This window comes from Ursus maritimus, unplaced genomic scaffold (genome assembly GCF_017311325.1).
Source record: "Ursus maritimus isolate PB19 unplaced genomic scaffold, ASM1731132v1 scaffold_18, whole genome shotgun sequence".
Lineage (NCBI taxonomy): Eukaryota > Metazoa > Chordata > Mammalia > Carnivora > Ursidae > Ursus > Ursus maritimus.
This window is the reverse complement of record NW_024424230.1, coordinates 35,645,735-35,660,559: the sequence shown is the minus strand read 5'-3', so window position 1 is coordinate 35,660,559 and position 14,825 is coordinate 35,645,735. Positions and strand designations below refer to the sequence as shown.

Here is a 14,825-nt window from a genome sequence, read left to right as displayed (position 1 = left end):
TAATAAGATAGTACCTCTCAAAGTGACCTACAGATTAAATGGAAACCCTATTAAACTCCCCATGGCATTTTTGCAGAAATAAAAAAACCCATTCTAAAACTCATATAAATTCTCAAGTGATATCAAATGGCCAAAAGAATCTTAGAAAAGAAATTAAAGTTGGAAGACTTGTACATCCTGACTGCAAAATTTACTAGAAAGCTACGGTAGTTGGAATAGTAGTATTGTACAGGCATAAATACAGGCAAACAGATCAAAGGAACAATAGCCCAGAAATAAACCCTTACATATAGAATCATCACTAGTCATTATGGAAATACAAATTAAAACCCCAAGCAAATACTACTCCACACTCATTAGGATTATTTTCAAAACCAAAACCAAACAAAACAACACAAAAAATAATAAATTTTGGCGAGGATGTGCAGAAATTGAAACCATGGTACACTGCAAGTGGGAATGTAAAATGGTGCAGCTGCTGCAGAAAACACTACAGTGGTTTCTCAAACAATTAAACACAGAATTATTGCATGACCCAGCAATTCCACTTCTGTATACTTACTAAGAAGAAATGAAGAACCTATTCAAACAGATATTTGTACACCCATGTTCATAACAGCATTATACCCAATAGCCACAAGGCAGAAGCAACCGTAGTGGCATCAACAGATAAATAAATAAAATGTGGTATATACATAAAATGGAATCTTATTCAGCCTTAGAAAAATAAGAAATTTTGGCATATGCTACAACATGAATGAATCCTGCAGACATACTAAGTTAAATAAGCCAGTCACACACACACACACAGAAAATAAATTATATGGTTTCACTTATATGAGTACCTACAGTAGTCAAATCCATAGAGTGTAGAAGTGTGGTTGCCAGGGGCCAGGAGAGAAGAGAATGGGGAGTTATTTTTTAATGGGTATGAAGTTTCAGTTTGGGAAAATGAAAAGAGGCCTGGAGATGGATGGCAATCCCAGCTGCAAAACAATGTGAAAGTATGTAATGCCACTGAACTGCACATTTAAAAATGATTAAAATGGTAAATTTATATTACCATAAAGACCAAGAAAAAACGTTAAAATGTTAAATTTTATGTTACGTATACTTTTTTTTTTTAAAGATTTTATTTATTTATTTGACAGAGAGAGACAGCGAGAGAGGGTACACAAGCAAGGGAAGTGTGAGAGGGAGAAGCAGGCTTCCCGCTGAGCAGGGAGCCAGATACGGGGCTCAATCCCAGGACCCTGGGATCATGCCCTGAGCCGAAGGCAGATGCTTAACGGCTGAGCCACCCAGGCGCCCCTATGTTACATATACCTTACCATGATAAAGAAAGGTGCACCGCACACACACACACATACACACACACACAGAGATGAGCACTCAAGGGTCAAGATATAATAAAATTAGTAATGTGAACTACTTTGATCAGCAGTCAGGACTGTGATATATTTTTAGCTATGAATGTGGTTTGAAAAACACAATTGAACCTTAGTACAGAGTGGTCCCTCTGCCTTGATTAATATTTAGGTACTACCAGTTTTCACCCACATTGGCTTTTACACTATCACAGCACATGTCAACAGTTAAAAGGGGGAAAATGTCTTAGAAGTATTGTGAAAATAATTTTTACCTTGTGGCCTCATACACCCCCTAAAAGAATCTTGGTGACTCACCAGCCACACTTTAAGAATACTACTCTAAGAATTGATAAATATAGGAAGAATAGAACAATATGACAGACTGAGAAAGCTAGACATTTTCCAAGTCTTTCTCAATAAGGGAAATGTTCAGAATTTGAATTCATTATTTGCCTTAAGATGTCAGAAGTTCCTAAATCAGGCACCACCTTTAAAAGAAACAGCAAAACATTCTGCAATACTCTTTCCAGCTCTAAAAGTCTCAGATGCGCCCTTTTATGAAGATGGCGCCGAAGACTAGGAAGGAAGCCCCTGCCCCTCCCAAAGCTGAAGCCAAACAAAGCAAAGCCTTTGAAGGCCAAGAATGCGGTGCTGAAAGGCGTCCACAGTCATTAAAAAAAAGATCCGCACGTCACCTACATTCTGAGGACCAAGATACTGCGTCTTCAAAGGCAGCCCAAACATCCCGAAAGAGCACCCCAGGAGAAACAAGCTTGATCACTATGCCATCATCAAGTTCCCCCTGACCACTGAGTCAGCCATGAAGAAAATAGAAGACAACAACACACTTGTGTTCTTTGTGAATGTCGAGGCCAACAAGCACCAGATCAAACAGGCTGTGAAGAAGCCCTACGATATTGACGTGGCCAAAGTCAACACCTCGATCAGGCCTGATGGAGAGAAGAAGGCATATGTTTGGCTCCTGACTATGATGCTTCGGATGTTGCCAACAAAATTGGGATCATCTAAACTGAGTCCAGCTGGCTAAATCTAAACATAATTTTTTTCACAATAAAAAAAATAAAATAAATAAACATCTCAGATGCCACACACTCTCCAACAGTCATTCAATAACTCACTCAAGACATATTTACCTTGTGATAGATTCTGAGTCAACAAAGGAATAGGCTCAGTCCTCCAGTAAAAAGAAACTCAACACAGAACCATTAAAATACTGGACGATAAGTGCTATAACAATAGCAACAGAAAGTACTTGGGAGGTGACACCACAGAGTATGTCAGAGTTAGGAGACAGCAAATTTAAAGATAAGACCACTGATATGGAGTCCGGGGAGCAGAAAGAAAATGAATAAAGAAAAGTGAACAGAGCCTAAGGGTTCTATGGCACATCACCAATATAACAAACATAAACATTATAGGATTCCCAGAAGAGAGGAGGGTGCATAAAGAATATCTGAAGAAACAACGGCCAAAAATGCCCCCAAATCTAGGAAAGACATGAATCTACAAATCTAAGCATCTCAATGAACTCTATGTAGGATAAACTCAAACGGATCCACACTGAGACACATTTAAAAGAAACTTCCAGAAGACAAAAGAATTCTGAAAGCAGCAAGCAATGACCCAGTCATGTACAAAGGAAGCTCAATAAGATGGACAGCCAACTTCTGATCAGAAACTACAGAGACCAAAAGGAAGTGGGATGCCATATTAAAAAAAAAAAAAAAACCGCTGAAAGAAATCTGGCAAAACTATCCTTCAATACTAAAGAAATTAAGACATTTTAAGCTAAACAAAAGCTGAGGGAGTTTGTCACTAGTAGACCTGTCCTACAAGAAATCCTAAAGGGACTCCTGCAGGCTGAAATGAAAGGACATTAGATAATAACTAGAAGCCACAGAAAGATCATCAATAAAGGTAACTACGTAAGTAAATATAAAAACCAGTATTAACTTATATTTTGATTTGTAACTCTTTGTTTCCTTTGTTTAAAAGACAAATGCATAAAACTATAATTATAAGTCTGTTGATGGGCATAGAACTGATGAAGATGTAAGTTGGGACAATAATAACATAAAGGGGGGGACAGCTGTATAGGAGCAGTTTTTGTATGCTACTTAAGAAAAGTTGGTATCAATTCAAACTACATTGTTATGAATTTAGGATGTTACCTGGAATCTTTTTTTTCCCCAAAAAAACCTCATCCCAAAAACTAGGACTAAGGACTACAGATGGACACTTAACTCTTCCTGGAGACTAGAGGAAACTGCAGAAAGGAACTGACCCCAGAGCTTGGAGGTTAGGAGACAGAGTAGAAATAGAAAAAGAGTACATGTGGGCGTCTGGGTGGATCAGTCGGTTAAGCATCCGACTCCTGATTTCAGCTCAGGTCATGACCTCAGGGTCATGAGACTGAGCCCCACGTGGAGTTTGCACTGGGTATGAAGGCTGCTTAAGATTCTCTCTCTCTCCCTCTTCCTCTGCCCCTCCCTCCTCCTTGCATTCTGTGTCTAAAAAAAAAAAAGTATATAAAAGCACATAAACGTGCAAGGTGTTTATATCACTTTTTTTGGAGGGGAAATTCACATAATATAAAATTAACCACATTAAAGTGTATAATTCAGCAGCAGTATGTGCAAACATAAGGTTGTACAACCATCACCTGCATTTAGTTCCAAACGTTTTTGTCACTCCCCCCAAAGATGACCTCAGACCCATTAAACAGTCATCCATTCTCCATTCCTTCCCTCCCCCCAGCTCCTGGCAACCATTTTCTATCTCTATGGATTTATCTACGCTGGCTATTTCATACAAGTGGAATCATAAAATATGTTACTTTTTGTGTCTGGCTTCTTTCAACCTCACATGTTTTTGAGGTTCATCCACACTGTAGCAGAATTCCTTTTCACTATATGGCTGAATAATTTCTACTGCATGAATTCCACTGCATCACATATATCTATTCATCCACTGATGGACATTCAGGTTGTTTCCACTGTTTGGGTATTGTGAATAGCACTCCTATAAGCATTCTTGTAAAGTATATGTTTGAATACCTAAATATTTCAATTCTTATGAATATACATCTAAAAGTAGACTTACTCGGTCATATAGTAATTCTATGTTAACACTACTAAGTAGGACAACTGGTTGGTTAAAGGGGCTAGATACAAGGAAATTACATGGAGGCTACTGCAATGGTGCTAGTAAAAGAGGAGGATGTGAGCAGTAGCGATATTACTAAAATAGCAACAAAGTAGCCAAAAGTGAGGCATGTATGCAGAGGGCCCAGACCAAACTTAAAGTTATGAGCTTAAGCAACTGGTGGACAGTAATGTCTTTCAGTGGAATAGGAAAGCCAAGAAGAACAACAGTGGGATAGAAGTGGGGAAAGATGACATAAAGGGTTGCTTTGTCCAAACTGAGTTTGCAGTGTTCAAGAAATACCATTCAATAACACTGAGACTAGGCTTAAAAAAAAAGGATCACCGAGTCATCAACATATTGATGGCAGAATGTAGATACAGCAACTAAGGCACCAAATTATATAGACATAAAATGAAATTATTTTTAATCATTAAGAGTTTTTATGTGCTAGTTACAGCACATCAATTCCATTTTTTTTTTTTTTAAAGATTTTATTTATTTATGTGACAGAGAGACAGCCAGCAAGAGAGGGAACACAGCAGGGGGAGTGGGAGAGGAAGAAGCAGGCCCACAGCGGAAGAGCCCGATGTGGGACTCGACCCCGGATCGCCAGGATCACGCCCTGAGCCGAAGGCAGACGCTTTTTAACGACTGCGCCACCCAGGCGCCCCATCAATTCCATTTTTAAAATTCTCTAACAGTAACTTACTTGGATTAAATCCACAAAAAATATAGTTGATTTACTAACTAAATTGTAGTAAATCTAGATAAAGCTGCTATATTACTCAGGGTTCTCTAGGAAAACATAATCAATAAAATGTGTGTGTAGATACATATAAAGAGATTATAATATTAAGAGGAAGTGGCTCATGAGACTATGGAGGCTGACAAGTCCTGAGATCTACAGGCAGCAAGCTGGAGACGCCTGAGAGCTGACAGTACGGTTTCAGTCTGAAAACCCACTCAAGACCCAGGAAGAATCCATGTTTCAGTTTGAGTCCAAAGGCAGGAAAAGAAGCCAGTCAGGCAGGAAGAGTTTCTTCTTACTCACAGGAGGGTCAGTTTTTTGTTCTATTCAGGCCTTCTGTTGACTGTGGCCGACTCACATTAAAGGAGGGCATCTGCTTTACTCATTCTACAGATTCAAATGTTAAATCTCCAGAAATTTCTTCAAGACATACTTTTTGACCAAATATCTAGCCACCTCAGGGACCAGCCAGGCTGACACATAAAATAAGCCAGCACAAGTGTGGTTCAAGACAGTAATTCATGATACTCTCCTAAGAAAACTGAATTTTTTCATCAGCAAAACATGGTCCTTGACTACCCAAACAAATTTCATTTGTTTAAAAAAAAAAACCTTTAAGGGGCGCCTGGTGGCTCAGTCGTTAAGCGTTTGCCTTTGGCTCAGGGCGTGATCCCAGCGTTCTGGGATCGAGCCCCACATCAGGCTCCTCCACTGGGAGCCTGCTTCTTCCTCCCTCACTCCCCCTGCTTGTGTTCCCTCTCTCTCTGGCTGTCTGTCAAATGACTAAATAAAATCTTAAAAAAAAAAAACAAACACCTTTAAAAGAGAATACAGTACACATTATAATTTGTGCAAATACTAAAAAAACAAAGACAATTTGCTGAATAGGTAAGAATTTTAAAGCCATGTTCTTGAGGCAGAATGACATTCCATGAGCTGGACCAAAGTGTGCCATCACAAAAATCAACCAAAGTAAGCTGTTGTCTCAATTAACAAAAATATGGTTTTTTTTTTCAGTTTTAAGTCTTTCTGCTTAAAGCTTAATCCTTTAACACTTCCTTCTATTAGCCTACACTAGAATTAATTAAAATACCTTTAGCACAGTTATGTTAAAGTTGTGTGTGACCTTTATAAAGTTATCAAGAAGTGATAACAGAACAAGTTTGAGAACTTATTTAAAAAATTACAATGAATACATTTAGAGTAAGATTGCCTGGTTCTCAGCCTAAGATGATTTGCCATTAAAAAGATGAGAATTTTCTGTAAGCTAATGTATAAATTGAAGTGTAACTCCAAAAATACCAAAACGTTTTTTTTCCCCTGTAAATAACAAGTTGATTCTAGACTTTATTTGGAAAAACAAAACAAGAATACACAGGAAAACTGGGGGTAAGAAAAAGACCAATTTGCAGGGGGCAGGGTAGGAAGGACTTGGGTGGGGAGATGTTCTACCAGATATGAAAACATACCAAACAGTGTCATAGTGGTACATGAACAGACACACCAATTAAACAGAATGACAGTCTAGAAATATACCAAATACAGATAAAAACTTAATTTAGGAGAAAAGACATTTCAAATACATGGGGATAAAAATGAACCTAAAAAAATGGTGTGATACACTAATGCCTATCCCGGTCTCTTATGCCAGCTGAAACCACTAAGAAAAAAACTAGAATACTTAGTAACATGAATTAATATTTATAAATTTTAAGATTAAAAAACAGATCCAGCTTAAATGTTCATCAATAAAGTAATGGTTATGTAAATTTTGGTGCACCCATAAAACAGAATACATGCAGTAATTTTTCTAAAAAGATTTATTCTTTTATTTGAGAGATGTGGCGGAGAACCCTCAAACAGACTCCCCGCTGAGTGTGGAGTGGACACAAGGCTCATGCCAGGACCCTGAGATTATGACCTGAGACACAATCAAATATCATACTATGTTTAATCTAGAAGCACACCTTTATTTTTATTAGAAATTTAAGGGTAGGGTGCCTGGTCAGTCAGTTTAGCGTCTGCCTTCAACTCAGGTCATCCCAGAGTCCTGGGATTGAGTTCGCATAGGGCTCCCTGCTCTGTGGGGAGCCTGCTTCTCCCTCTGCCTCCCTCTCTCTCTCTGTCTCTCATGAATAAATAAATAAAATCTCTTTAAAAAAAAAAGAAATTTAAGGGTAATTTGCCTAAAATTTTGTACCAGCAAAAACATCAAATGAATAAATTCTTTAAAAAGCTTATGTAGTAGGAAAGAGAACCTAAAAAAATGACAAGACAAAGCAAAATTTCATAAATTAAGTTCACACTGAGTAGGACAGGAATTAATATTCTGGAGGGACCATGTCTGCTTAAGGCAAAGCAATGTCTGCTTTGGGGAATGCAATATATCATAGACTCTGATCTAACTACCAATTTACAGGAAAGGGTCTAGTTCTCAGTATATGGCTTATGGATCCCTGGGGTTTCTCCAGACGTTTTCACAGAGTCCATGAAGTCAGAACTATTTTCACAATACCACCAAGACATTATTTGCCTTTTTTTTTTTTTTACACTATTTGCCTTTTTCATTCTAGTTCTCCCACACGTGTAGAGTGGTATATTCCATGTCATGTGATACATAATACAGCAAGACTAAATGCAAAGGCAGACATGAGAATCCAGCTGGCTTCAAGTAAGACAGATACGAAGATTTGAAAAAATGTTAAGTCACTCCTTTCCCTAATATTTTTAGGAAATAGTTACCTTTCATTATGTTACTTTACATTAACATGAAATCAATTTAGCATTCTAGTTTTAAAATAAGTAATTATTAAGTAAATATTTTAATTGTTTTCATTTTTGGGCACCTGAGTGGCTCAGTCCATTAAGTGTCTGCCTTCAGCTCAGGTCATGACCCCAGGGTCCTGGGAGGGAGCCCCACATCTGGCTACCTGCTCAGCAGGGACCATGCTTTTCCCTCTCCCCTTACCCCTCCCCCTGCTTGCGCTTGCTCTCTCATGCACACACTCTCTCTCTCAAATAAATTAATTCTTTAAAAGAAAGAAAGAAAGAAAAAGAAAGAAAGAAAGAAAGAAAGAAAAATGTTTTCGTTTCTAATGTAACTGTAACTAGATATTAAAACCCACATAAACGAGGGGCACCTGGGTGGCGCAGTCGTTAAGCGTCTGCCTTCGGCTCAGGGCGTGATCCCGGCATTATGGGATCGAGCCCCACATCAGGCTCCTCTGCTATGAGCCTGCTTCTTCCTCTCCCACTCCCCCTGCTTGTATTCCCTCTCTAGCTGGCTGTCTCTGTCAAATAAATAAATAAAATCTTTAAAAAAAAAAAAAACCCACATAAACGAAAGATCTGAGGTCCTTAATTTTTTTTAAAGATTTTATTTAGGGGGGCGCCTGGGTGGCACAGCGGTTGGGCATCTGCCTTCAGCTCAGGGCGTGGTCCTGGCATTATGGGATCGAGCCCCACATCAGGCTCCTCCGCTATGAGCCTGCTTCTTCCTCTCCCACTCCCCCTGCTTGTGTTCTCTCTCTCGCTGGCTGTCTCTATCTCTGTCAAATAAATAAATTAAAAAAAAAAAAGATTTTATTTAGGGGCACCTGGGTGGTTCAGTTGGTTAATCATCTGCCTTCAGCTCAGGTCATGATCCCAGGTTCCTGGGATCGAGCCCCACATTGGGCTCCCTGCTCAGCAGAGAGCCTGCTTCTCCCTCTTCCTCTGCTGCTTCCCCACTTGTACGTGCTGTCAAATAAATAAAATCTTTAAAAAAATAATAAAGATTTTATTTTTAGAGAGAGAGAAAGAGCTAGTGAGCAGGAATAAGAGGGAGAGAGAAGCTGAAGAAGACTCGGTGCTGAGCACAGAGTCTGATGTGGGGTTCTATCCCATAACAGCAAGATCACGATCTCAGCCAAAACCAAGAGTCAGACACTCAACCAAATGAGCCCAATTTTGCTGTGTTTCTGTGTAGAAAAGAGCCCAAATATCAGTGTTGTTTTGTAAATTCTGGTATGTTCATGGTCATGATTTCCATAGCAATGAATGCAATATATAATTTAATTAGTGATATATGTTAATAGTTTTATAATTCAGCCCCAATCTTGAGTCAGAGATTAAAATAACTGTGTTCAAAAGACAGTAGGTAAGAGAGTCAAGAAACAGCCACTGAATGAGAGAAAATATCTGCAAGTCATGGATGTGATAAGGGACTCGTATCCAGAATACATAAAGAACACTTACAACTCAATTAATAAAAAGACAACCCAATTTGAAAATGGGTAAGGATCAGGGTGCCTGGGTGGCTCAGTAGGTTAAGTGTCCAACTCTTGATCTCAGCTCAGGTCTTGATCTTAGGTTGGTGAGTTCAAGCTCCACACTGGGCTCCAGGCTGGGTGTGGGGCCTACTTTAAGAAAGGGGGGCGAGGGGGATCTGAACAAACATTTCTCCCAAGACAACATACAAATGGCCAATAAGCACATGAAAATATGCTCAATATCCTTAGTCAAAGGGAAATGTAAATGAAAATCACAATCATACACCAATTTACACCCAATAGGGGGCTATAATAAAAAAGACAGATAACACAAGTGTTGGCAGAGATGTAGAAAAATTGGATCCTCATACACTACTGGTAGGAATGAATGATACAGTTACTGTGGAAAAAAGTCTGGCAGTTCTTCAAAAGGTTATACATAGAGTTCTTATACGACCTAGCAATTCTGCCCGTAGGTATACCTCCAAAAAAAAATTTGAAAACATAGCCACACAAAAACTTGTACGCAAATGTCCATAGCACCATTATCCATAATAGCAAAACGTGGAAACAACCCAAATGTCTATCAACTGATGAATAAAACAATTCATAAAATGGATTATTATTTGGCCATAAAAAAGAATGAAGTACTGGGGCTCCTGGGTTGAGCAGTTGGTTAAGCATCAGATTCCTGGTCTTGGCTCAGGTTGTGATCTCAAGGTCATGAGATCCGGCCCCGCATCGGGCTCCAGGCTCCGCTCAGCATCTGCTTAAGACTGTCTGTCTTTCTGTCTCTCTCCCTCCGCCCCTCCCACCCACCCTCTACAATAAATAAATCTTAAAAAAAAAGGGGGGGGGAATAAGATACTGATAAATGCTACAACATGGATGAGCCTGGAAAACATTATGCTAACCAAAGAAGTCAATCACAAGGGGCGCCTGGGTGGCTCAGTCGTTAACCTGAGCCTTTAGCTCAGGGCGTGATCCTGGCGTTCTGGGATCGAGCCCCACATCAGGCTCCTCCACTGGAAGCCTGCTTCTTCCTCTCCCACTCCCCCTGCTTGTACTCCCTCTCTCGCTGGCTGTCTCTCTGTCAAATAAATAATCTTAAAAAAAAAAAAAAAAAAGAAGAAGTCAATCACAAAAGAGTGCTACTGTATGCTTCCATTTAATGAAATGCTAAGAATAGGCAAATCTATAGAGACAAAGTAAATTAATGGTTGCCTAGGGCTGGGGAAGGTGGAAGGGGTTGGGGGATGATGGTTAAAAGGCAGTTTCTTTTTGGGTGATGAAAACACTCTAAAATTGATTGTGGTGGCAGACTCACAACTATATGATACACTAAAAACCACTGAACTGTATACTTTAAATGAGTGAATTGTGTGATATGTTAATTATATCTCAATAAAGTTGTTGCAGGGCACCTAGGTGGCTCAGTCAGTTAAGCATCTGCCTTTGGTTCAGGTCATGATTCCAGGTCCCACGCTGCTGGGACTGAGGCCCACATAGGGCTCCCTGCTCAGCGGGAGTTTGCTTCTCCCTCTACCCCTCCATCCTGCTCCTGATCTTCCTCTCTCTCTCTCTCTCAAATAAAATCTTAAAAAAAAAATTTTTTTTAAGAGATGTTACGAAACAACAAAATCCTGACTTACGTTTTTGGTTACACTCTATTGCATTTCTCAGGGAAATTATAGCTACTTTAGTCTTCATAAAGGCCTTGGGGTATATTCCTCTAAACAGAAATTCTCTTTTTCTTGTCCCCACTCCAGAAATTCTCTTTCTTTAAAGGAGACAAAAATAAGGAAGGTAGAACAAGAAAGGAAATCTTCAAAACTGAATGATTACCATGTGTGACATTATCATTTTACCTATTCATTCTTCTATTCTGAACAGTAATTTTTCCTAGTAGTGTCACATTTTTGTCTTCTTTAAACATTTCAAGAAACTAAAGAATGCCAAACTTAATATAAAACGTTCAAATGATTTTACTCATTTACTTCTTTATTTCAAGTTTGATCAATTTGTTTTATAAACACTTATTTTGTAGAGATAATGTGAGGATTCACGAAATCACAGTAAGATGGCTAAAACAATGCCTGATACTCAGTATATTATTCTCATTATCATTATGCTACAGGCAATACAGGATCCCAGCCGAGGAGCAGAACTGCAGAGGTGAGGGTGGGGGAACACAAAGACTGTGTCCTACAAAGGTACAGTCATGTCAAGGAAAGGAAACTTTTGGCAGATAATCCAAGACCAAACAAAACTGCAGCAGCAGCATGACCATCACCACCACGACTACCACCCTCATGTCATCACCCAATACCACTCTCCTCCTAAAGCATCTATTTATATGCCTTTAATTTTTTCTAATTATGAAGCATTTCAATGTATAGAAATGCCTCCAAACCCAGCAAATAGCACATCTTATCATTTTCCCACGTGTATCAAATTTTTCAAAAAATATATGAAATATAAGATAACACAGATCCATTTTCACTTCCTCTCTTCCTTATGGTAACCACTATTTTGCAATATGATGTTAATCATCACTATGCATGTTTTAACTGTAACTACAGGTATCTGTGAACAAGAGACTATTGTTTTTACATGTTTTCAAACTTTACCAAATGGCATTTTGGTCTGCACCTTGCTTTCTTGGCCCATCATTTTGCTTGTTTGTTGTTTTCTAATTCAGTCATGTTGTTTCATGACAACTGCTGGTCAGTATTATATTCTATGAATATTACAATATATTTGTCCATACTCTCAACTAATGAGATGTTTAAGCGGTTTCTAATTTTGTTACTAAGAAGCTGCAATAAATATAATTTCTTGAGCACAGGTACTAGTTTCTAGGATACATTCCTAGAAGGAAAACTGCTAGGTCAAACACTATGTACCTTCAATTTCATTAGAGGTCACTAAGTTGATCTCCTTTTTACACTCCCAACCAGTAGTCTATGAGAATTCCTGTCTCTCCTCATCCTCACTGATTCTTGATATTGTCATACTTTTTTACTTTTGCAAACTGAAGGGTATAAAGTGGTACATCATTGGTTTATTTTTTCCTGATTAAGTATCATTTATTGGCCTTTCAGGTTTCCTCTCATGTGAAATGCCTTTACCGGTATTGCTATTTTTCTATTGATCTGTGGTAGTTCTTAAAATAGTCTGGGTACCAATCCTTTATTGATTATATGTGTTTCTAAAATCCCCTCCCCCCAAAAGTACAAGCCTTTTGCTTATTTTGAAATCTACTAAAGTATAGGAGCAAAGACAATTACTGCCTTTTCAAAGTTCACTTTTATAACTAGGTTTCTCAAACCTTTCTGACCACTCACAGGAGATGAATTCCTCCTTGGGCGCCAACACACATACACTTATATATGAACTGAGAAACAAGGCTCTAAGTCAATTTCTCCTAAGAGATTAACCACAAGCAAATACACAAGGACAGTTCTCCATTCCCTATAGCCAATGACACATTTTAGCTCTCATATTAACACATCATACAGATGTTATATGGGTCTGTAAACAAGCATCTATTTTGATTAATAACAGTTGTTAAAACCCCTAACTAATAAATAACCATCACATTGATACACCAGGATGTCTGCAACAATAACAAGGAGTGCCCATTCTCCCTACCCAATGAATTAAGAATTAAGGTGCAAACCCAGACCCTAACCAAATGATTTTTTTTTTAATTTTTAGTCACACTGACATAAAATCAGTTCTTACAGATAAAGCTGCTCTACAGAAGTGAAATGATTCTGAATATTTTAGTGAGAGCACATACTGCTCATAAAAGTTAACTTTATTTACAGGAGCCCTAATGTTTTGCAAAACAAGCACGCTGCCCTAGAAGTATATAATCACAGAGTAAGAAAGGACTTTATATCACTCAATCTAACACCTTCATTTTGAGGTGAGGCAACTGCAATCCAGACATTAATAAATTCGCCGAATCCTAGTCCTCTAAAATCTACAAATTCTTCCACTGCATCATGCATGGATACAATTTTAGATTCCCCAATTCCAAAACTCTGATTCCACTATTAATTTTACAAGATTGAGTTGATGTGTTATAGAAATGATGGTATTAACTCCCATCCCCATATCAATCTTTTTTCCTTTCCACTTCCCTTTTCCACCCCTATCCTCCATTATGATCTACAGAATGAAAAAACAAAACAAAACAAAAAACCCGCAAACCTGACTGCCAGAATTTCAGGCCCTAATCAGGGACAGGGTCCTCAGCCCTTGACTACTGCCTCTGTGTTAAATCAGAGGGTTGTGTGGGGGTTTTTTTGGTTTTGTTGTTGTTTTTAATCCTTCATTCCCTATGCAATAATACCTACTACAAGCGCAGAGGCTGCGGGAAGAGCGGTGCACGCCGTTCCTCCTAGCCCGTGGACTACCGACGCCAGGGAGCCGGGGGCGCCGGGTAGGGCGGTGCCGAGCAGCACGGAGCTGGGGTCGCTGGGGGAATGGGGCTAGCAGGGAGGGGGGCCCGGCGGCACCAGGGACCAGGCCGGGTGGCGGACCGACTCACCTTTACGCAGCTCCCGCTCCCACACGGTGACGATGGGCCGCGAGTGTTTGCGGTGGTGGATGAGCCACAGGGACAAGGTCTGCACGCTCTGCTGCGAGTTGCTCAACTCCGACAGCTTCTTCTCCAGCGCCGCCTCAGAGAAGGCTGACATCCCTCCGACACCGCGTTCACGCAGTCCCACGCGGTGGGGCTGAGGGGAGGAGAGTTTAGCCGCCCGCGCCGCGGCCTCGCCCCCTCACCCCACCCTTCCCCACGCCTTCACCACGGCTGCCGCCACATCCAAGACCGGCTGCAAACCAGCAAGATGGCGTCTGGCCGGCAGTGACGTCAGGGCCCACCCACGCCCCGCCCTCGGAAGAGGCGAGGCCAGGCGGCGGGACCTCTTAGCGAAAGGGCGGGGCCAAAACTGGCACAAGGGAGGCGCACGGGGGCGTGCCGCCGGGTTTTTAGCCAGGGGAGGGGTGAGGTTTGCCCAGCCTGCCCCCTTCTAGGGTAAAACTATCTGCTGAAAAAGGAGTGATTGAAAATCTCTACATCGACGTTGTAAATTGGTACAGCCAATTTGGAAGACTATTTGACTATTTGACATTTTAAAATTGCACCTTCCCAGTGACCCTGCAATTTGGCTAATTGCCATCAGTGCCAGGGAAATAGCAGCACGTTTGCACAAGGAACTGTATGCTAGCTGTTCGGTCCGGCTCACTAACCCTAAAGACCTGGGACATTCA

The 14,825-nt window shown here is 40.1% G+C and overlaps 1 protein-coding gene and 1 pseudogene across 3 annotated transcripts in view; one reads left to right on the top strand and one right to left on the bottom strand.

Annotated features, from left to right (window-relative positions):
• The window catches only part of RPRD1A (regulation of nuclear pre-mRNA domain containing 1A), a 72,769-nt gene extending 58,339 nt beyond the window's left edge, over nucleotides 1–14,430 (bottom strand). For 2 of the 3 annotated variants that reach the window (XM_008691282.2, XM_008691290.2), the window contains exon 1: nucleotides 14,098–14,429. In XM_008691282.2, coding sequence (XP_008689504.1) covers nucleotides 14,098–14,248 — 151 coding nt within the window. In that variant the 5' untranslated portion in view covers nucleotides 14,249–14,429. Of the gene's footprint in view, nucleotides 1–14,097 lie in introns of all 3 variants that reach the window. The other variant, XM_008691299.2, reaches the window with a different exon arrangement.
• Nucleotides 1,928–2,399, top strand: LOC121103253 (annotated as a pseudogene).
• Nucleotides 14,431–14,825: the final 395 nt, after the last annotated feature.